The 24,156-nt window shown below is 45.2% G+C and overlaps 2 protein-coding genes across 2 annotated transcripts in view; one reads left to right on the top strand and one right to left on the bottom strand.

Annotated features, from left to right (window-relative positions):
- Positions 1-16,691, bottom strand: part of tbc1d15 (TBC1 domain family, member 15) — a 42,034-nt gene extending 25,343 nt beyond the window's left edge. Inside the window, exons 1-8 of the mRNA XM_063197672.1 lie at positions 16,614-16,691; positions 15,501-15,599; positions 15,122-15,196; positions 14,651-14,792; positions 7,892-8,096; positions 4,381-4,483; positions 2,588-2,785; positions 752-880 (exon numbers count right to left, since the gene is read on the bottom strand). Coding sequence (XP_063053742.1) covers positions 752-880; positions 2,588-2,785; positions 4,381-4,483; positions 7,892-8,096; positions 14,651-14,792; positions 15,122-15,196; positions 15,501-15,599; positions 16,614-16,637 — 975 coding nt within the window. The 5' untranslated portion in view covers positions 16,638-16,691. The remainder of the gene's footprint in view (positions 1-751; positions 881-2,587; positions 2,786-4,380; positions 4,484-7,891; positions 8,097-14,650; positions 14,793-15,121; positions 15,197-15,500; positions 15,600-16,613) is intronic.
- A 296-nt stretch (positions 16,692-16,987) lies between these two features.
- On the top strand, positions 16,988-22,184 carry LOC134447944 (VPS9 domain-containing protein 1-like). Its single transcript, XM_063197674.1, has 3 exons — positions 16,988-17,083; positions 17,493-17,565; positions 21,927-22,184. Exons 1-3 carry the CDS (start codon positions 16,988-16,990, stop codon positions 22,133-22,135), a joined length of 378 nt encoding a protein of 125 aa, XP_063053744.1. The 3' UTR covers positions 22,136-22,184.
- The last annotated feature ends 1,972 nt before the right edge of the window (positions 22,185-24,156 follow it).

Here is a 24,156-nt window from a genome sequence, read left to right on the forward strand (position 1 = left end):
AGCGGGGGAACACTGGAAACAAAGCGAGAATCAATGAAATCTGAATGAAGCAAACGACAGCGGCGCACCAACACCACGCAAACGCCATGGTCTAACAAGCAGTTCAGTCAGCCAACAGAGAGGCGACGTTAACCACAACCGCTTACCAAACAAAACAGCGGCGGGAAACACCGCTGGAAAGTTGGAACCAAGCGGCGACAGAAATAAGATATTAACAACACGGCTTACCTCCAAATGAAATGCCGGTGGAAGCCATCAGCGGCGTGAACACCGCGTCGGGGCGAGGGATACAACAGGTAGCTTAGCTCAACCGAGCGAGGACACTCGGCAATGAGGCAACGCATTACCTCTACGCAAACATGGGATATCTGAGGAAAACGAAGGGGACCAAAGCGCAGTTTCTTGGGGGATGTAAAAACACAGCCCCAATCCCGAGGGTAACGAAACCGACAGGCGCTAGTCCAAAATCCAGTAATGTTACATTTCACAGCACTCGCGACCTGCGATGATACGCGAGAAATGAAAAGAGGACATTTCCTGGGTGCGTTGCTCTTTTGACCCCGATCCCGGGGTCACCGGGTGACGTCACCCAGGTCACAAGTGAATTTGTTGTTACTAAGTACTCGACCTGCACTGACGTGCATGGATATCCATGTGCTGTAAGCACCGCCTCTGGCGGTCAGGAGGAACGATATAAAACGTGTCTAGTGCACAGACACACAGAAAAAAACATGAGTGCCAGTGGCCGTACCCCTTTGAAGATCTTGTCTTTGAGCTCGGCCACTTTGCGTACTCGGCCCTCCTGGTCCTGGTATTTGTGCCACTCCTCCAGGGAGAGGGGGTGCCCTCGCTGTACCTCTGGCCTCGCACCCAGGTCCACCTGCACAAATACACACCTGTGTTAGCATACACCCAGGTCCACCTGCACAAACACACACCTGTGTTAGCAGCATACACCAGCACAACCTACAGCGGTGGTTCTTAACCTTTTTTTTCTTAACGCACCCCCTTACCTGTGCCCAAGACAAGCCACGCACCCCCAATCCAAAAGTATACACGTGTATACGCACTAAATATGATTTAAGTGATTCATTACAATCATTCTTGCTTGAGACTTTAATCAATACTTTAATACCTTTAAAAGGGGAACAAAAGATGCTTCAATTTGCTTTAATTTGGTGAATTTGGCCAACTTATAATGTTTGCTAGCAGAATATTGGTCACAACCTCAACACAAACAAAATTCCTCGCACCCCCTGAAATCTCTGGCGCACCCCCAGGGGGTGCCCGCACCCCAGGTTAAGAACCACTGACCTACAGTACTGCATACAACAACTGTTTTGGCAAACGCCAGCGGAACACCTGCAAGCCAGGCTGGTCTTTACATAATGATTTTGAAGGCTAGCTAACGACATAAAGCCCCGCTAACCTCTTTTGAATGTGAAGAATGGCAAGAAACCTTGGAGCCTGGTTAACTCTTACCTGGGCGATGACTTTGATGCCCTTGATGAGCTTCAACTACCCGGTATGCCTAACAACCACGAGCTCTAGGCTCCATCGTACAGTCCCTACTGCCTTCTTGTGTAGAGCAGTGTTTCTCAACCTTTTCTTAGGCGAGGCACCCTTTCAATTCGTGAAAAACTTCAAGGCACCCCAAACCAACAAGCCGTAACATGGCATCGCATCCTATACCACAAAAGCTTAGAAAAGTAACACATTTGGAGACGTCACAGCTGACTGATTGTGCGTAAATGGCAGATGAAAGATTCCACTGACTAGCATTAACTTATCAATTTAGAAAAATATGTATTATATTACATAATTTATCAGCCACGTTTCTGCAGCCTCCCTGAGGGGGGCCCGCACCCCTGTTGAGAAACACTGGTGTAGAGGGCCCAAAATAAGGAACCGACTATGTAGTGCAGCCGAATACCCTAGTGGGCTTTCAACCAGGAGGCGAATGGTACCCGGATGACTTTCTAGATTATCTGGTCATATATGCTTCGCTATCCGAGGAATCGGGAGGTCGACAACTGGGAGGTCATTTGTGAATCGGCCAGTGACCGATCCGGTTCAAAGGTTATGTAAATGGCGGTGCTGTAGTACATTCGAATTGTGTTTAATATTGGCTGGCTTTCTACATACGAACTACTGATCAGGATGCCGAGTGAGATAATTACTTGTAAAGAGGCAGTGCCTACTACAGTCTTCGGACAGGGCCCTAGGTATCCTTTACCTGAAGAAATGACCTTGAGTCCTGGCTATCGCTTACCTGTGCAGCCTTGGCTAATGAACTTGAGTCCTGGTTAACGCTCACCACAGTTTGATAACCTCCAACTGTAACCAACTGTGCCAAGTCAAGTCAAGACTACCGGCATTGAACCCTGGTCTTTTTTTTATTTTACTTTTAGGGATTTTTGCCTTTATTTTTGACAGGACAGTGGAGGAGAGACAGAAAAAATGAGTGGGGGGAAAGAGATGGGGAAGGACCGGCAAATGACCCGGGCTGGAATCAAACCCGGGTTGCCGGCGTAGCTACCCAGTGCCTTTAGGCCACCACGGCAGGGCCTAACAACCTTGATCTTACCCGTGTGATGACTTCAAAGCCCGGCTCCTCCAGGTGGTCGATCTCCAGGCCGGGGATGATCTCTCCCAAGATGTCGGACACCTCCTCGGCCGGCCTCTCCCTCTGCTCCAGCTCCGGCCCGCGGAACGCGTCAAAGATGTAGTTGGTCACCTTGGAGAAGCCGCCAAGCGTGGCGGTGTACGGGTCCTTCTTCAGCTTCTGGGAGGAGAAAAGAAAAGAATAGGATTTATTATGCCGTGTCCAGACCAAGAGCGAACTACGCTGCCTGGTAGCGTGGGTAGCAGAAGAAGTTTCGCCTTGAATTCGCTGTATTCGCTCCAGACGCAGCATTGACATGTTTGATTCAGCTAATCACATAACGGCTCTGGCTTGGCAGCCTGGGACATTCGGAGATATGAACGTTCCGATCGGTTTTCGCCGAACAGCGTCAGAGCGAATTCGCCAGCGATTAGATTTAGTTTAATCGTCAAAATTCATTCTGGTCGCGCAAGAAGCTTCGCTCCTGAGGAATTCGCTTTGGTAGCGTATGTCGCGTGCCCTCCATAGAGAAATAATGACTACCGTCGCTTTGTTCGCTCCGTTTGCTCCTGGTCTATACACGGCATTAGAGTAGTGGTTCTCAAAGGGCGCATTCAGGCCGTTTGAGAACCATGTCGGCGCCCGTTCCCGCATCTAATCGCGAACCGGCCGTCGTGTTCACGCCACAGAAATTAGCGTTCGCGAACCGGAAAGTACTATACTTGCTTTTTCCCCCGCGAACCGTGACGACAACGTGGCCGTCAGCAGGTTCAGCCGGGTAACACGGTCACGTGCACAAAACGTTCAGAGCTCGGTATGAACACGGGCCGTTCACAGATGAGCACTTTAATGCCGAATGCAACTGGTATAGACACTGGCACCTGCTCCGTTCTGGTCAGCCTACAAACCCTAAAAGTGTGGTCCGGCCAGGGACCACAGCAGCTGTGGATTTCCAAAAATGTAGAAAACGTGTCCAAGACAGGCTAGCATAGGATATATTTGTAACATTATTAGATATTATAGGCGGAACACATCTAAACGTGTTCCTTCACTACAGTTAGACAGGCCTGTAAGCTTAATCTATGCAAAAAAAATGGTTCACATCTTAATTTTCAGTGCCTTAAAGTTGTAGCATGAACAAAGCCAATTCAATTGACAGGTGGTCCCTGAAAACTATATTTGGGACAAAGTGATCCTTGGTCTGAAAAAGTTTGAGAAACACTGCATTAGAGGAACCATATCTGCTCTAGGTGATTTGAAAGGAAATACATTAGCTGTGGGTGATAAGATCTGATATGAAAAAACAAAACAAAACATTGGTTCTGATTAGTGACATGATGCAAGAGCTGCTATTATTTTTCGCTATCACCATTCTCCATAAGGTGGCTTAAACATGGAAACAATGAGGCACAAGTGATGGGCCCTGGTCGATAATTACGCGCACACACAAAAAGTCGTTAACATTTGAATTGTATCCTTGAGGTCCGGATATCTCCCAGCTACATTTGGGTGTGGTTAATTGTATAAATGGCATATTAATCATTATTCAAATTATTTTTAAAAGTTGGCAAAGTGCTACTCCTCATGTTGGGTCTGAATAAACTCAGAGGTACTATGTTGTTCAGTATTCACCTGTTAGGTATTAACCCGTGTTAGTCTGAATGTGACCAGTCTAGAGTCTAGACACTATAAAAATACCTCCTGTTGTGCCAAACTACGGTATGTCTGCAAGATGAATGACTCAGACAGGGGCTTAAAACAGACACTCCACTTACATCTACCAGGCCGAAGTTCGCATCGTCCAACAGGTGCTCAAAGGACTGCGAGAGGGCTTTGTTGTGGCAGCTTACGAGGAACGTCATCTTGTCCCTTGGACACCTGGAGAAAGAGCACATACAGCATATCGTTAGGTAGGATGGACAGGCTAGGATTCTTTATTATATACTACTCTATACTGTACTAAAACACTGCTATATACTATACTGCTATATACTATATTGGGCTGCGGAGCCCAAGGCACTTAGAGCAGAGCCATATAGAAACAGAGTCGGGCAATCTCCACTGTGTGCTAGGGCCCACTTTAGCATTAGCGAAATTAGCTGTTTAGCGTCTCAGAACTGCTCAGCGTTGCGAATGTTAGTTCCTAGAAGTGGGCGTAGCACACAGCAAATGCAATGCAATGCAATGCAGGGAATATGACAAGACTTGCTGTTCGTAGTAATAACTTCAGATAAACATCACAGATGGTAAAACTGTTGTGATTATCATTACCGAGACAGTTGATAGTTTACATATTTGTGGTAATTACCACGCAGTATAGTTCGTTAGTCCTATATTTTTGACTTTTTATGTGGTGATTCTATGTTGAGTCTATGGAAAGACAGCCGCTTTAGGCACGACCTCGATCTCGTTGAAAGGCAGGGCTGCAGTTTAATTCCTGGTCCTCCAATTGCGCAACTCTCCTCCTCTATGGCTCTGACTTTGGGAAAACAACATCATATCCTTTGTTTTTAAAACTCTTAATTATACAGAAAATATGACTAAGGAAAAAAACTATGTTTTAACCTCTATTGTCTTCAAAATTGCAATGATCTGTTACATCAATGTTGTTATGATGTAGTCGAGTGTTTTCAGCTAAGAGGGACTAGTACTGACTGCAGTAACGGCTACATAAACTTAATGCATAGAGCACATACCATCAATACATCAACATGTCGGCTTCGCAGTCAGTGCTGCAGGTGTGTGTCAGTGCTGTAGGTGTGTGTCAGTGCTGTAGGTGTGTGTCAGTGCTGTAGGTGTGTGTCAGTGCTGTAGGTGTCAGTGCTGTAGGTGTGTGTCAGTGCTGTAGGTGTGTGTCAGTGGTGTAGGTGTGTGTCAGTGCTGTAGGTGTCAGTGCTGTAGGTGTGTGTCAGTGGTGTAGGTGTGTGTCAGTGCTGTAGGTGTGTGTCAGTGGTGTAGGTGTCAGTGCTGTAGGTGTGTGTCAGTGCTGTAGGTGTGTGTCAGTGCTGTAGGTGTAGTGTGTCAGTGCTGTAGGTGTGTGTCAGTGCTGTAGGTGTGTGTCAGTGCTGTAGGTGTGTGTCAGTGCTGTAGGTGTGTGTCAGTGCTGCAGGTGTGTGTCAGTGCTGCAGGTGTGTGTCAGTGCTGCAGGTGTGTGTCAGTGCTGTAGGTGTGTGTCAGTGCTGTAGGTGTGTGTCAGTGCTGCAGGTGTGTGTCAGGTTTAAAAAATGCAAAGCAGTATGTCACAGGACTCCTCCCTGATGGCTTTATGGCAGTAAACAGCTGATGGCTTTATGGCAGTAAACAGCAAGCCATTGGGATAGAAGCGCCATCCATCGCCTCGTAATAATAATCACTCTGGTTTTCTTTTCATCACACTAGAGTGGCAGTGATAAGAACTGTAATAACAGCTATCTGCTCGCCTGCTTTGCTGACGCGTCTCTGGGATGAGAAACCACCAAGAGCTAATCGCCTATGATATTTCCCACAGAGAAAGTAAATAAGAGAGAGAAGGGGTGTGTGTGTGTGTGTGTGTGTGTGTGTGTGTGTGTGTGTGTGTGTGTGTGTGTGTGTGTGTGTGTGTGTGAGTGAGTGAGTGAGTGAGTGAGTGAGTGAGTGAGTGAGTGCAGATAGATGTGGAGAGACAAGTGTCACATCCGTAGGCATCACTACTAGGCGTTGGGTTTTAAAGACACACCTAGAGTGCCCTCTAGTGTCCAAAGAGATGCTGTTATGAAAAGGCATCCTTTTCTTCACACTGAAGTGAAGTGAAAGTGAAAGCCCAACCGGGAAACTCCAACTCCCATCGCCATTGTGACACTGCACCCAATAGCACACAAAAGTGTTTACTGCACACTGCACACAACACAATTGCATTTTATGCCTCATCCGTTCAAGGGGGCAGCCTCCAATGGCGCCCCAAAGGGAGTAGTGCGGCGGGACGGCACCATGCTCAGGGTTCCTCAGTCATGGAGGAGGATGGGGGAGAGCATTGTTTAATTACTGCCCCCACCAACCTGGCGGGTTGGGAGTCAAACCGGCAACCTTTGAGCTACAAGTCTGACGCCCTAACTGCTTACCATGACTACTGCTTCGGTCTGAAAATATTCATCATTCGAAGTAATACTTACAACGTCGACTTTGTTTTATTTTAATCAGCTCCCACAAAGGACCAGTGGTGGACAAAGTAAAAGTAAAAGCAAGAAAAAAGAAACAGTTTCTTTCCAACACAGGTGACGTATCTGAGTAAATAGTAGACCAATGTACTTGTCTGACAATAAGCTGACTCTGCTCAGGTTGGGTTGAGTTTGTGGTGGGTCCTTGTTAGGTGTTTATTGTTTTTCAGTAATAACAAAGTCTATCTCAATAGGTAGGTAAATTTGAGTAAACGGTGTAACAGCTAATTAATATCATGATTAATGTGCTACTGTTGTAATTACACCACGAAAGTACTTTCACTTTGTCCACCACTACAAAGGACCAAATGTCTACAGTCACTTGGCTATCAAATGTTCCTTTCTAAAATACACCGCATGTCTGGTCCATCTATCCATTGCCATTTCTGTTCAGACTAAGTGAAATAAATGATGCACCTTCCTTGAAGCATAAACATAAGCATAAAACATAAGCCCGTCTGAGACAAGTCAGAGGGAAACAAATACATTTTCCTTCCAAACAGAACAGCTATTCACTCACTTCCCACTGCCACTGTCACTTAGTCATTAACCCATTGTGTCCTTGAGGCATTCAGGTTCTTGAGATTTGAGCTGCTTTATTAAAAATGTGGGTAAGTTAGAGCTGGATGAACACATTCTAAGGCAAAACAAGGGTCCTAGCTTTTAAATGTAATTCGTTTGTACGGTATGTGCTTCGGCGGCTGAGATATTTAGGATTTAATAGGCAGAGGGCACCCTTTCCCAAAAAGGGCTTAGGACAAAATGGGTTAATAGCCAGGCACACGCTGACTCTTCTGACGGCTGTTGCAGCCCACTGTCACAAACTGCAACATGCAACTCTTGGCTGACGGTCTCGAACGAGCGTTGTGAAAAAAATGCTTTCCACAAGAAAATCTGACTAAGTGCACCACAGGAGATTCCCATTTGTACTGACTGTTGGTACTCTGGGATGAAAAACATTCAAACCATGAGGCAAGGAAAACAACAACAAAAAAAGATGACTACACATGTCCAGATAGGCATGTTGGCAGCCACCACGCAAGCTCACACAAACTGCAGAGGGCGAAATCAACAAATACGAAACAAACAAACTAACTAACAAGCTCTTCCTTACTCTGTGAGGTGCACACATCTCCTGAGGCAGGCCATGAACTCCTGGCTGCCTCCCTGGTGGAAGTGTAGGGGGGGCAGGCTGCTGTCGTCCTTCAGGCCCAGCACCAGGTGTGTCCAGCCCTCAGTCTTCATCGTCACGCTCCGCAGGTCAGACGCACTGACGCAGAAGGCCCAGCGGCTCTTCTCCTGCGTCTGGTATGAGGAACCTGAGGAACAGTTAGAGTAGAAGGTAAGGATAGACCGATATATATATCGGTATTGGTATCGGGCCGATATTTGCAATTTTTCCGTGTATCGGTATCGGCCGATACGCGTGTGGTTTTGGCCGATGCGCAGTATTTATTATTTTATGTCATTTGGGTTTTTTTAAAAGCACCAAGACACTTTTTTTTTACTTGATTGTTAGACATTACTTAATTGTTAGAGTGGGTGTTTAAATGTTACAAGTTCTACCTCAATTTGATAATGTTAAAGGAATGTTTATTTTTAACTTGAGACCTGGAATATTTGTCATTTTTTAACCTTTTTAAAAAATAAGAAAAATAAAAAACCCTATCGGCATCAAATATCGGGTATCAGAAATCGGGTAACGGCCAAGGGTGGTGAAAAAAAAAATTCGGTATTGCATCAGCCATTAAAAAACCCGTATCGGTCAACCCCTAATGGAAGGTGTTGCTTTGGGTACGTTCAGAATGCATCGTCATTGCACAGATTTGTGCAGCATGCGATTGGAATAGGAAACCTCAACGCCGATGGGAGTTCTGGAACAGTTCGGATTAGAAGGTGTTGCCTTGCCTTTACAAGACTGTTGAAACAGGTTCAAAGAATGAATATTCAGAAAAAAAAACATGCAGGCTTATTAGGTCTCTCTTCTTCAGCAAACATTATGCTCACTCATTCTTTGAACATGGTTTCCTACCTCACACTTGCACATATTATTTACCTTTTAGTTACAAAACCGGTATCTGTCTGGTGGTCTACATAATTTCCAGACACACTTTCAGTCTCCTGCTCAATTCTGGTCCCAATTTTCCGTCCTATTGCATTAGTGGCCAGAGGTGGCAAAAGTAAAATCAAAAGTAAAAAAAGAAACAGTTTCCTTCCAAAACAAATAACTTATCTGAGTAACCAGAAGACCTGTGTACTTGTATTACGATCAACCAACTCTGCACTGATTGGAAGAAGTTTGTGGTGGGTCCTTGTTAGGTTTTTAGCTTTTTTTTCAGTAACAACACAGTCTATGTCATTAGGTACAATGGAGTAAATGGTGTAACAGCTATGTAATGTCATGTGATAGTGTTATCACCGTACACCACATATGCACTTTTTCTTTTGACACCTCTGTTAGAGGCACAAAAAAAAGCACACAACAAAAAGCACAACCTTGTCACAAAAAGCAACAACAACCTTGTCCGGACATAACCTCAGCAGTGAGGAGCACTTCCCTTCTAATTGGTGTCAAAAATGTACTCATGGGAGACGACGGCTTGAAAAGGAGAGCTGTGCACACGGCCATAGCTGCCTCTCACTGCCTGTACAGGTACAGGTACAGGTATGGGCATGCATCCTGATCCCAGACCCATGGAAGTAAGAGTTGGGATAATCCCACTGACCTCTGTGTTCCATTTTTACACCAAGATGGCGGCACATGGACCCTTTGACAAAATGATCGCCATTGACATAGTTCCAAAATAGTTCCAGAATGTGAGAGTCGAACACAGAAAGTGAACCAATCCACAATCCAAGCAGAGGCTCAAGTCCACAGAGCAACTTCTCAGGTTACACACAGACCTCAGCCCAAGGCCTGAACCCTCATTTCTCACATGTTCTTACCAACAGATTTGTGTGTAAAGTGATCATTCCTGAGCAAAGTGTGGGAATTATGAACATGTACTTGAACATGTATGTAGAAATGTGCCAAAATCTACGAACATGCTAGACCATGCATGCGAGGCGAGCGGAAGAAACATGAAATTGCAAATAATCTTGGCCGCGCCGTATATAGTTTTCTTTGAATTGCAACGGAGTATGACAAGTGTGCGATTTGACACGTGTTCACGTCCATGTGCGTCTCCTTCGATTACATTTTTTGAAACACCACATCTCCATTTCTGCCACGGAAATGTTTCTATCCCTGCACTTCCCGCCAGCACTTCATGTCGCGCGTAGATCTGCATTTGTCCAAACAGGGTGGTGCTTTCAAATAAACATGGCATGTGAATGTATTTTAATACCATAAATGGTTACCTGGAGCCGTTTCGGGATGCAAATTACCCAAAGTGTGCGTGTGGAGAAGTCAACGCACGTTTGATAAATAAATCCATATTTTTCTGTACTTGCGAACATTCTATATTTCACTCATCGGACACAATATAGAAGGCATTCTATGAACTGATGACAAATGAGGCCCCTGGTTTTGTTGTCGATGCAGAGGTGATGGCCACATAGCCAACGCTTGTGAGAACCCCCTGAACAAATCTGCTGTCGACCTCATGTACAAGGAACTGAAGGTGAAGCAGGATGAGAGGGCAGCTAGGCATGGGCTGTGTCTCAAATGCAGCAATTGTGCACTTCAGGCACTGTTTTTCAGTGCCTGTGGCGCTCACGCTGAAAATTTCACTTGAGCCAGTGCACTGAAAGTGCCAGGATGATCCCCTAACAATGGCGGAAAAATGCAGTGCTTGAATGATGGACACTGCACGCACTAAACGGCGGCCATGTTGACAATGACACGAAGGAAATGTGGCATTCAGTTCAGTAGAAGAGTTTGGTCAACAGTGTCCTAATTCTGTAAGTAATGTTGATGGGACACCAACCTTTTCATGCCAACCAAAGTATTGTATGTGTGATTGTTGTCCTTTGGGGTGAAGAACATGGAAATACAGCAATGCACCAGACGCTGTGCATTGTAAACAGTAGCCAACTCGTATTTTGGCGAGCTAATGCCATGCTCAGCGCCAGCGGTCACTTCCAGCGAGGGCACAGTGCATTAATGCTCAATTTTTTCCATGACGCTATGCACTTAAGACCTCAGTGCACTGTGTGCACTGTGCACTGACAAAAGTGTGTCATTTGAGACATGGCCACTGTCTTCATTTAAACTGAGCATGGCTTCTTTTTTTTCCTTTTTAAAAAAATATATTTTAGGGGCTTTTATGCCTTTATTTGACAGGACAGTCGAAGATGGTGACAGGAAACGAATGGGACAGAGAGACAGGGAAGGATCGGGAAATGACCCCAGCCGGACTTGAACCGGGGTCCCCGTGGGTGGGCACTAAGGCTGTAACGATATTGCATCGAACCGAGGGACCGCGGTACGCAGACCCACGAACCCCTATAGCGACCCTTCCTCACAGAATCGCGATGCGCCCTGTCAAAGTTGTTATCCCTCAAAACAGCAGGATACAGGCAACTGTTTGCATATGCGCTTAAAAAAGACGAGTAGAAAAGGGGCGCACTGACATGTGCGAGTAACACTTCCATTCACCCCTCTCTTAAAATGTTCCGTCCAACCAGCACGTGCATTTGTTGTTATCAATTGCCTGAGAAACCTCCGCAAGATGAAAAACGTCGGAAGGTAAAGCACAGAAATGAACAACAGACCAAGAAGGCTTTAACAAACGTACGAATATTTTTTGATTCATGCATGCGCGGATGCATGTTGAGTGGGGATAGACGTTGAGCCGAGGGAGAGAAAGAGAGAGAGCGAGAGAGCGAGATGCTTCGCCTGCCCAAATTCTCAAACCACGCTACGCTCTAATAAGGGAAGTGTCTGAAGTCGGGCGAACGGTCGATGTGGATATTAGGCAGCATTATTTCTTCCCCGCATTGACCGCCTGCCTATCGAAAACATGCTCTATTTCAGCCTCTGCATCCATTCCCGCTTTTGACAAAATGTCAAATCACAAAACCAAACAAAGGACATTGTGCGTGTTGCATAATGAGAACATAACTGAGGTACATTTCGAGCTTTATTTGTATAAGCGTGGCGCACTGCTGCACGATCAAAAAAGTTAAAAAAAAATATTAAACATCAAAATCAAGTGTTGCATTTCTGTAAGTAACTTTATACAACATGTTTCCTGACGAAATATGACCAGTGTTGTTTTCAGTTAATGTTTGGATATTAATTGGATAATGTTTGATAATGTGAGACAGTTGTTATAGGCTACCTACTGGAACCCTGACCCTTCTCTCTCCGTCTCTGTCTCTCTCACACACGGTCAGCATCTCAGCATGATATGATCTAAGCCTATTAATAATAAGCCTATTTTTCCTTGGTGAACTAATATCCCTTATTTCTGTGTTGTGCTTTGATGTCAACACCTGGGGAACAGGTTGCAGTGGTATATCTGCAAAATCATTTAGTACACCTACAAAATTAATGAAAATTAATTAATTAATTAATTTTTTCTTATTTTTTTTTTTCCTTAAAAAATAAAAAATAAAAATCGTGGGACATATCGAACCGTGGGTCATATATTGTGATACAAACCGAATCGTGAGTTGGATGTATCGTTACAGCCCTAGTGGGTATGCAAGCCCAAATGTGGGGGGCTTAGCGCGCTGTGCCACAGTGCCCCCCTGAGCATGGCTTCTTACCAGTAAATCCATATAATCTTTGTAGTCGATTGTGGCTTCTCAAACAAATGTACTGAAAATGCTTGCAGCCAAAGATTTAATTTACAGTGGCTTCAAAAAGTCTACACACCCCTCTTCCAATGTCAGGTTTTTGTGATGTAAAAATGACAGAAAGACAAATGAATTCACAGCTTTTTCCACCTTCAATCTAAACTATTAACCTGTACAATGCAATTGAGAAACAAGCATAAAGCTTTAAATGGAAACAATAGAAAATAAAAAACTTCAATTAACATGGTTGCATAAATATACACACCCTTAAATGAATACTTAGTTGCAGCACCTTTGGCTTGTCTGGGCCATTCCAAAACCTCAATATTATTCTGGTGAAGCCATTCTTTTTGTAGACTTAGGCATGTGCTTGGAGAAATTGTCGTTCTGAAAGATTAGTTCCTCTGCATCTTTACCTTTCTACCTGGGGGCCGAAGGTTTTGTGCCACTACCACGGCCCCTGTGGAAATTTTCATAATTCTCTCCTCCATAATGAAGGCCCCAGTTACCGCTGAAGAAAAACAGCACAAAAGAACAATGCTACCACCACCATACTTCATGTTAGGTATGGTGTTATTGGGGTGATGATTTGTGCCAAATATACCCTTTGGAATTATGACCAAGTTCAATCTCTTGGTGGAGTAAATCTAGCAAAAAATACTTCTATAATCTCCCAGATGCATGTGAGAAGATATGTTATGGTCAGGTGAAACCGAGGTCGAACATTTTGGACATAATTCCAAGAGGTATGTTTGGCACAAAAACAACACTACATTGCCAAGGTAGCGCCATGCGTAAAGTGAAGCATGGTGGTGGCAGCATCATGCTATGTGACTGTTGTTCTTCTGCTGTAACTGGGGCTTAAGTCAGGGAGGCTGGAATTATGAACAGTTCCACAGGGGCCATTGTAGAGGCACAAAACCTTCTGCCCCCTGTTAGAAAGGTGATGATGCAGATGAACTTAATCATTCAGAACGACAATTACTTTAGGCAAATGCCAAAAATCAACAAAAAATGGCTTCATTATAAGATTGAGGTTTTAGAATGGCCCAGACAGAGTTCAGACCTGTATGACACGGAACATCTGTTGGGCGATCTGAGAAGGACTGTGCAGATGAGATGCATTCGCAATCTGTCAGATTTGGAGTGCTTTTGCAAAGATAAGTGGAAAAAAAATTGTCATATCAACGTTTGCCATGCTGATAGAGTGTTACTCAAAAAATACTGAGTACTGTAATCGAAGGACAGGTGCTGCAACAAGGTATTAGTTCAAGGGTGTGCATATTTATGCAACCATGTTCATTTAAGTTTTTTATTTTCTATTCTTTCCCTTTAATGCTTTGGGTTTGTTGTCAATTGCATTGTGCAGGATAATAGTTAAGATTTAAGTGAGAAAATTTCTGAAATTATTTGTCTTGTACTGTATTTTTTTTTTACATAGCAAAAACCTGGAATTTGAACAGTGGTGTGTAGACTTTCGGGAGGCACTGTAAGCTTAAAAAAAACCCTGGTCCTCCTTCTCATCATTCAGTGTTGGTGCCCAATGCCGTGTGTGTGTGTGTGTGTGTGTGTGTGTGTGCGCGCGCAAACCATTTAAGACCGTAATAATGCCCACCATTAGCACCGGTCGTGGCCCAAACACCTGAGGGCTCTGAGTATTAATACTGGAGACCCGGGTTTGATTCCGGGCCAAGGTCATTTCCCGATCCTCCCCAAGGTCATTTCCCAATCCTCCCCAGTCTCTCTCTCTCACGTTACCGCGCGAATAGACAAGGCGCGATGCGATTCAAGTGACAGAGTGCAGCGGCAAGCGATATGAGCGATTGAGGAGACGAGAGTATGTCCGTACAGGCAGAATTCAAAGCATTCAAGCATTCCCATTGGCTGTGGTCACTGACCTCTATACAGTCATTGGCTGTCGCGGCTTGTCGCCGAACCGCGTCATTGAAAGTTGAAAAGATTTCAACTTCAAACTGTCGCGCTCGTCGCGCAAATCGCTCTAGTCTCCAGAATCGCTTTTGTCTCTCGACTCAATACAAAGTCAATTACTTCCGTCGCTCGGCTCGCTCAGATCGCCGAGCAGAAGAAGAAGCCCAAAAAACTAAATTAAAAATAAAAACATGCCCACCTTCCCCGTTAGCGTAGGGTTTCCTCTTGAAGTAGGTGGCGTTCACCATGTCCCACTCCGTGTCACAGCTCTGCTGGGGCTCCACTGGGGGGTGCGAGCGGTCAGAGGGACACTGTGTCCACTCCACCACTGAACTCGAGTCCTGTGCAACAGCAACGCAAACACAACCAACCATTACTAACATGTAATAGTACTTAGCATGCTGTGACATAGTAATAATAACATAATAAACATACATCATCATAATATTTACTTATTATGAGGTTCACTGATCATAATGTCCAACATTACAATATAAACCAAATTGTTCATAAATTATGCAAACCTAAAATTATCTCCTAAATATGAACAAATCAGCAGTCTTCTGCTCAGCATTAGTGTAGCTGTGGAAGCTGTTGTGTCGGCTGACAACCTCCTTTGTCATACTACACATAAAGGGTGACACATTAACTGTTTGCAAAGGATCAGTACCTTGCCTGCACACAACATGATTGAGGGATCGACTGTATCTTCCAGCGGTTTGTACTCCACCATGGTTTCTCCATCCTGCACACAACACACATAAGGATAAATGGTTGGTTTATATACCCATAACAAGCATCTACAGGCTATATGGCTGAAATTGATATGACTTTTCCCACTCTCCACAGCTGAGTATTTACGCATCACTTTTCACAAATAAAATGATCGAGAGCGAGACAGAAAGAGAGATTATCTCCACTCAACAAATTGGTGAATGACAAAGATACACACAGTTTTAAATCAGAGAGTAGATACATACAGACACAGACAGACACTCTCCCATACACAAACACATGCATGCGCAGCGCACACACGTGACGTGACCCACCTTGTCCAGGATCCGCAGGACTCCTGATATCAGTGAATCTGGCTCATCCTCATCATCTGTGTTTAAGTGCACAAAGACTCCTTCATGCTCAAATAGCACCTAGGGAAATGGAAATGGACATGTTCGATTATGAATGTTCGCAACTGAACCAAAAATAGTGCTCACCAGATTCTTAGTTCCTAAACCACAAAGTCTCTGGGATCAGATGATCTCCCAATCTCCTTCTATCTGCAGCATCAAATGCTTTCTTTCATGATGTTCAGATTAGAATCGAACGGACCTTGCTGTTACAGTAAATCTACAAATCGGCATTTGTCACATTTCTGGACAGCCTGGATCTTCTGACACATCAAAGTAACAATTAAAAGGCAAGTATTATTAAGAGGTCAGATTTTTTTTAAACTAAGAAACACTTCATATATTGAGTTTCCTCAGTCAATATGGAAAGCAACGGAGATATTCACCGTCCTTTGGCAGGCTCATCCGAAAGCCAACCATAAATATGGTCTCAATCTGGAGAACATATTGATTGTATGCCGCCTACAATTTATGAGGGTTGCAAAGGCAGTGGTTTAATTCAAAGTGTCCTCCTCTGATTGAACACTGTTTCCGAGAAACTCGAAGAGCACATGCACTCTGTTGACACTATCAGGCAAACATTTACAATCTGCATGCCACAGACAGACCCTGTCACCTGAAGCATGTAAACAAGCCAACCGCACATTGATTAAAATACAGCCTTTTCCGAGTAATACGTAACTATAGCAGCTATTCTCACAAACATTGGCTCCAATTACAAACAGAAGAGACGTTTAGAGCTCTATTGTATTTGCTTTCGTGGAAGCTCAGGTGTCAACATACGTAGCCAGCTAACATTAGCTGTCTGGGGGGCTACCTAGCTAGCTGGTTAGCTACCTAGTCATCTAATACAGTATCAGCTGCTTTCGTGACACAGCTAGCTGTTGAAGTGTGTAGCCTTTCACCCCCGGGTATTCTGAGCCAACCATCAAGAGTAAGGTTGTTCCGAGAACCAATACCGATCTCCAAAGTTCTTAGAAGAGGGATATCTATTTCGCATTGGGAAATATATTGAAAAATGTGTCTTGCCAATACCTTGGGAGGAGTAGTAGCCGCCATGTCGTCTGTAGTGTGCAGACGACGTTGCACTGCTCACGTGCCTGTCAGCTTTCCACAACAACACTGACAAGTCATCTTCCGCATGGCGTGTCAGCGCGCAGGCGCAGTCAGACGCTGCTGTCAGAACCAAGCGGAAGTGATTGTACAGTAAAAACCGTAGATATCCACAACATGGAGATCGAACAAGCGTAAGGTAGCACACAGGGAAATCCTAAGTAACACGATTTTGTATCTATAATATGCCACAGTGCGACTGATCCCTCTCCACAATCAAGAGTCCTTCCTGTGCTCTCTCGAGCTCCCTACCCCTGTTGTATGCTGGACTGGTGGTGGTTATGTGCAGTTGCACAATGGCAGCCACCACGGATGGGAATGCGAAGCCTCTTCAGACATCGATGAGGCTGGTAAAGACTGCGATACAGCTGGACTCGGAGAACAGACACAAGGTATAGACCTTGCCTGTTTAAACATAGACACCATGAATTATGTAGACGCCTGGAGATAAATGTAACACTATGCGTTTAGATAGTCGGCAGGGAGGGTGTGAGTCTGGTAGACTGATGTAAACAAACCTCGCACAAGCCGGATAGCTCCCTGGCCTGAGAGTCTGACAGTCACACAGTCTCAATTACGACTGTCAGGGTGCAACTTGACAACAACCCAATCATGTCATCCTGTCATCCGAACAATCATGATATTGTGTGTGATTACAATTAGTTTACAGATGGTTTATTTGTGTTGTCACTTGGTGCCCACACTTCTTCAGTTATCCTATCTAATCGCCATCGCCGTTAAGCTCAAAGCACGGTGCAGGAAACATGTCATGTAACCGTTAGTTTTTTTTGTATCCCACAGGCGGCATACTGTGAATATCTAAGAAGTGTAAACTACATATCCCACGCCCTCTTAGAGGATGCATGTTCAAAACGTAAGTATTGACTTGGCAAGAGAAAAAAACATGTCTAGCGAGTGCACAGTAGTGGGTCTTGTTTGTTGTTGTTGTTCACTGTGAACTGAAAACAGAACTCAATGTTTCACCTGATATAATGAGATTAAAGGGTACCATGATGAAGCATCATCTGGCCCCGGAATTGGTCTGTTGCAGCATGACTCAGCTGCCCATGATGACGCATGCCAGCGCTTGTGACCACTCTCAGGTTCCTCCAGACTTTCTAGACCGATTTAGGGAAATGTTTTACAAGCTCAGATCAGAACAGGGTATATACTTGTAGCCTACCAACTGAACACGAGACTTGTTTCCAGGGAAGCCAGGGCAAAGGGATCAGTTGTCTTGGGCCCAGGGGAGATGTAGGGGCCCAGATTTTGGGGATGACTTTGTCCCGGCCAAGAATTTTCTTAAGAAGAGAAAGATAGTCCTGGCACGCTCATTTCCGGGATCCATTTCACGTCAGGCGAACGCCCCTTTAGGAGACCTTCGGTTAGGAGACCTTTGGAGACCTTCGGTTGATAATAAATGGAGTTCCATTGGCGCTGGAGATGGCAGTAGCGCACAGCTTGTGCAAGCTACCCGGACTCCGCCCTAGCTCAGCTACACACACTAGGGCCAGGAGCTTGTGTATGAGGATTTCGTTCCCTCCACAGCGGGAAACTCCACCCACTTTGTCTGGAACCAATCAACTGAGCATTTCCAACCGTCCTGGGTAGAGGCGCGTTCAAGGCAATGACGTGGTTTAAGCAGAGACGTTCTATTGGGACTAAGAAATGTTTGGTTTAAACTTCGGCACAGCCCTCAACCAGTAGCAAGCCGAGGGAGGCGGGTTAACCAGGCCATTTGGAAACACTAATCATTATAGTCCTGGTCAGACCAGAATCGCGGTACGTAATCTGAAGTCTATGAAAATCAGGCAATGTGCAAGCCACCCCCAAACACCACAAAAACAGAAGAAGGAGGGGACAATGCCCCTTTAGTGAAAAGTGAAAGCGAAAGCCCATTGGGAAACTCCAACTCCCAGTGTCATTGTGACACAGCACACAAGTGAACACTGCACACAACGAAATTACATTTATGCCTCACCCGTGCAAGGGGGCAGCCCTCAATGGCGCCCCGTGGAGCAGTGCGGCGGGACGGTACCATGCTCAGGGTACCTCAGTCATGGAGGAGGATGGGGGAGAGCACTGGTTGACTACTTCTCCCACCAACCTGGCGGGTCGGGAGTCGAACCGGCAACCTTTGGGTTGGGCTGCAAGTCTGACGCCCTAACCACTCCCCCATGACTGCTCTTTAGCAGACCAAAGTTGAGCACACTCCTTTGCGTTGGGTGGGCGGAGTTTGGGATATCTTCCTCTAATGGGCGATACTGCTCTCCAGTTGGGTTTCCAGGTAAACCATCAAGTGCATCATTGATCAGGCTAGCCTATAGATTTGCACACAGCACTGATGAAACACTTTGCTACTTGGAAACAGGGTCGGGGCTGGGTCAGCGATGCCTTATTACCGCAGAAATACACCAGCGGCGATCTGAGCGAGTCGAGCGACGGAAGTAATTGACTTTGTATTGAGTCGAGAGACAAAAGCGATTCTGGAGACTAGAGCGATTTGCGCGACGAGCGCGACAATTTGAAGTTGAAATCTTTTCAACTTTCTATGACGCGGTTCGGCGACAAGCCGCGACAGCCAATGACTGTATAGAGGTCAGTGACCACAGCCAATGGGAATGCTTGAATGCTTTGCCTTCTGCCTGTACGGACATACTCTAGTCTCCTCAATCTCTCGTATGGCTTGCTGCTACACTCTGTCGCTTGAATCGCGTCGCTGCTGGTGTATCTCTGCGGTTATGCAAGAGCACATTCTTGATACTCATGAACGGCGTGACGTTTGCCATGTGCGTTACGCCCATTTGTGGGGGAAAACAACCCATGCAAGTCAATTGGTGATGTTGGGTTTTAATAAACGAAAGATACGGACCTGTAGGCTAGCGTTGTTCACGCGCAACATGCCGAAAACGTGTTGTGTTGCCGGCTGTTCAAATAATAGAGCCAAACAGACGTGGTTGAAGCATGGACTGTGTTCATTTAGACAAGCCGATGTAGCATGTAAGTTGATGAGACATTAGGTTTGTTTTCACTTATAAAGGGGCGTAACGCACATTTAAGAGTAAAGTACCCGGATGGCCGTTCATGAGTATAGGCCGTGTTGTGTGGGTTGGATACAAAAACTAATGAATGTGTTTTATTAAAGTGAAAGTGAAAAGTGAAAGCCCATTGGGAAACTCCAACTCCCATTGTCATTGTGACACAGCACTCCACAGCCACAAGTGAACAATGCACACTGCACACAACGAAATTGCATTTATGCCTCACCCGTGCAAGGGGGCAGCCCTCAGTGGCGCCCCATGGGGAGCAGTGCGGTGGGACGGTACCATGCTCAGGGTACCTCAGTCATGGAGGAGGATGGGGGAGAGCACTGGTTGACTACTCCCCCCACCAACCTGGCGGGTCGGGAGTCGAACCGGCAACCTTTGGGTTGGGCTGCAAGTCTGACGCCCTAACCGCTTAAACCCATGACTGCCCTTTAGCAGACCTAAGTGGAGCACACTCCTTTGCGTTGGGTGGGCGGAGTTTGGGATATCTTTCTCTAATGGGCGATACTGCTATCCAGTTGGGTTTCCAGGTAAACCAATCAGTGAGTTTTTCCCGGAGTGCATCATTGATCAGGCTAGCCAATAGATTTGCACACAGCACTGATGAAACACTTTGCTACTTGGAAACAGGGTCGGGGCTGGGTCAGCGATGCCTTATTATGCAAGAGCACATTCTTGATGCTCATGAACGGCGTGACGTTTGCCATGTGCGTTACGCCCATTTGTGGGGGAAAACAACCCATTCAAGTCAATTGGTGATGTTGGGGTTTAATAAACAAAAGATACGGACCTGTAGGCTAGCGTTGTTCACACGCAACATGCCGAAAATTTGTTGTGTTGCCGGCTGTTCAAATAATAGAGCCAAACAGACGTGGTTGAAGCATGGACTGTGTTCATTTAGACAAGCCGATGTAGCATGTAAGTTGATGAGACATTCGGTTTGTTTTCACCTATAAAGGGGCGTAACGCACATTTAAGAGCAAAGTACCCGGATGGCCGTTCATGAGTATAGGCCGTGTTGTGTGGGTTGGATACAAAAACTAATGAATGTGTTTTAGGGCTGCACAATTAATCGAATTTTAATCAAAATCGCGATTTTGGCCGCCACGATTATAAAACATGAAAATCGCGATTTTTATGGAGGAAATCCAGTGTTCCATCTAAGCTGCGCGCACCTGCAGACTTGTGCACTGCTCGCACGTTCTCAGCACAAACACATTTCAGCAATACAGTAATATTGTTGACAACTGTCTCTGGGTCGAGGATAAGTCTGTGAACCAATAAGCAGACAGTGCTGAGAGGGTGCGGGCGGCAGCATTTTGGCAAGGAAGACGGAAATCTCCGTAATCTCGGTAATCGTGATTATAATCGAAATCGTGATTTTGATCAAAATAATCGTGATTATGATTTTTTCCATAATTGTGCAGCCCTAATGTGTTTTATTAATGTGATCCATGTGGGATTCTACATGTTGTTAATGGCATTAAGGGCCAGCGCCCTGTTAGTTAGCTGGTCATGTCGTGCTCAAGTGCCCATGGAGGGAAGGAGATGGGAGGGAAGGATCAGAATTTGTTGTTTATAAACACAACCATGTCGCCCCCGATCAACTGGCCCAAACAATAGGTTTCAGACTGAGAGAGTGCCACTGAGGAGTTCTACTCTGAACTTAAGTCCTGTTATTATCATGTTCAATGACTGATTGTCGACAATGTTTTTAAAATAAGACTCTTTAGGTGTTTTGGTACCAGTAAAGCTGGTATCAGGCATTCGTTTTCACTGACAAGAATGTGTCAGAGTGCATCAAACAGCTTCAGATGCTATTTCGAGTCGTCTGTAATCACAGATGTGAAGATGGGGTTAAAATCCAATGGATTTGCATGGTAGCTTGAAAGAAACCGATAATGTTATTATCTAGTATGTTTGATTTAATCTCAGAGCCAAACTGCCTTCAATTGACTTAGAGACTACTTGAAACTGGTTCGGAGTTTACATTGTAGAAGAATCAGGGTTCAAAATTGTGAGGCCTTTGGCTAGCATTTCTCAATATAAATACTTTGATTCTGATTATTGTTGGTGGTATGGTCATTTGCAAAAGATGTCCTCATCTGTTAAACTTAAACCGCAGATTGCAAAGAAACACTTGAGATATATTTTTTTAATCTCTTGTGCCATTTCTTTGGATGGCCAGAGGAGGAGATGGGAAAGGTGGAAGTGGAGAAGATGCTGAAGCTGGCCGAACAATGTCTGGAGAGAGTCAAGTCATTTACAGCAGCCAAACAGAGTGAATGCCCACCCCCACCCTACACGCCTTCCACCAAACAAACGCCCTGCCCCCAACTCCCCCAAGGTGTCTCCAATCCCATGGCCTCCGCAGACAACACAGGTTTGTATGGTTGAGTTTATGCCGATTAAGAAATGCAGAAAACAACTAATAACTAGTAGCACTCGGAGAGCGCAGACCTCCGCCAAGGAAGCTGCTTGATACATTTGACTCTTCTACACCCCAAGTCTTTTTGCCTCGTTTTTGTCTTGGTTTTTGTCTTGGGTCATTATCAACAAACCCACAAAGTTTCGTCCAAATCCGTTATTTCGTTTTGGAGTTATGCTGCTGACAAACAGACGGACAGACAAACAAACTAACAGACAGACAAACCAACACGACCGAAAACATGACCTCGTTGGCGGAGGTAAAAAATATAAATAATACTCTACTGTACTAAAAGTAACCTACGTGTATTTTAAAGTAGAGAAATTGTTTAATTCGGACATCATCTATAGACTGTGTAATATGAAGGACATGAAATATTCTATTACACAATTAAGTCTAGACTCCAGACGGTCACTTGCCATAAATCCGGAGCAGGCTGCCCTGGATCTGTACGAACTCTGGACTGGTCATGTCATGGGACTTTTTAGAGGGGAATCAAGGGGCCGGTATTTCAGTGATGCTTCCCGGTGAACAGATTAGTGATTCAATCAGGAGGTAGTTTCACTTGTGATCTCCAGTTTGGGCCGCCATGGTATGGGGAATCAGAAGGCGGCACATTGATATCATTTACCTTTGGCAACACCCTTCCCTCCCTGCCTACTTATATAATACAAATTAAAGTTACTTAATCAACCCAAATAGCATCAAGCAGAGCACGGAATTGTAATAGAATCAAGCCAAATAGAATACAGCCGAGCAGGAAGTCGAAATAGAATCAAACCACCCTAGAACACTGAACACACCAGCACAGGAGGTTGCACTGTGCGTCATTACAATACTATACAACATAGTACCTGTAACTTATATAGCGCAGTATAACGTAGACTCAAAGAAGTAGACTCAAAGCGCTTTCAAAATACACACACACACATACACATTCACAAGCACACACACACACACCTACTCGGGAGGCTGCCGTATGGCGCCAATTGTCCAGGGTTCATTGCATTACCTCTACATACATCTGAACTGGTCTAAAATGTCAAATGTCGCCGTTTTAACATTGCAGTCACCCCCAGCGACGCAGAATCAGAGGCGGACCTTCAGGACCATGGGGGTGCAGGAGGACGGCCCAGGCGCCGTCGCGTCCTGTCGGAGGGAGAGGGGGTGGCCCACCAGTTTATGACCCCCGAGATCTTTCAGAGGATGCAGACGACAGAGGCTCCTGACAGGAAGTGAGTCAAATTAAGCCTCAAAACACATGCTTGTCCGTCAAGTCAACACATGATGGTAGTACACACACAGGGCACTAAATTAACTTTTTTTTTCCCTATCACAAGGCAAAATGGTTAGTAGTTGTTAATCTTACTCGCCAAACAATAATGGGTCAAAGTGGCCAGTAAGTTGGTCTTTTCTACCAGCCAAACTGAAATTTCACCTGTCAGCATTTGACTGGTTCGCCGGTGATAATTTAGAGCCCCGATAGTACGGCAAGCATGCCATTTACAGCAAGCTGACATGACATGCCACCACACTCATCCCACCATTTACAGCAAGCTGACATGACATGCCACCATTTACAGCAAGCTGACATGACATGCCACCACACTCATTACACCATTTACAGCAAGCTGACATCCCACCACACTCATGCCACCACAGCCAGCCATCACAGCCCACGGTGATGTTTTTTGACAGCTGTTGTGTCCTCATCCTGAGGCTTGCTACCTGCCACCTGCTACACCTGCCTCAATCTGCTGACCAAGCCAGAGAGCCTCCAGGGTAAGGGTGGCCTATGCATAGCAGGAGTGGGCAACTGAAATAAAGTAGCCTTCTACTGTTTCAAATTCACACAGGGGCTGTATTTTGGCTTCTATGACTCAGGATAAACTTTTGTTTAACCATTCTGAACAAACTGACCAAAGTCACATTTATTTCAACCAAGAACAGGTGTATCAGGGAATGGCGGTGGTAGCTGTACCGTCAGCTG

This window comes from Engraulis encrasicolus, chromosome 4, assembly GCF_034702125.1.
Source record: "Engraulis encrasicolus isolate BLACKSEA-1 chromosome 4, IST_EnEncr_1.0, whole genome shotgun sequence".
NCBI classification, from domain to species: domain Eukaryota; kingdom Metazoa; phylum Chordata; class Actinopteri; order Clupeiformes; family Engraulidae; genus Engraulis; species Engraulis encrasicolus.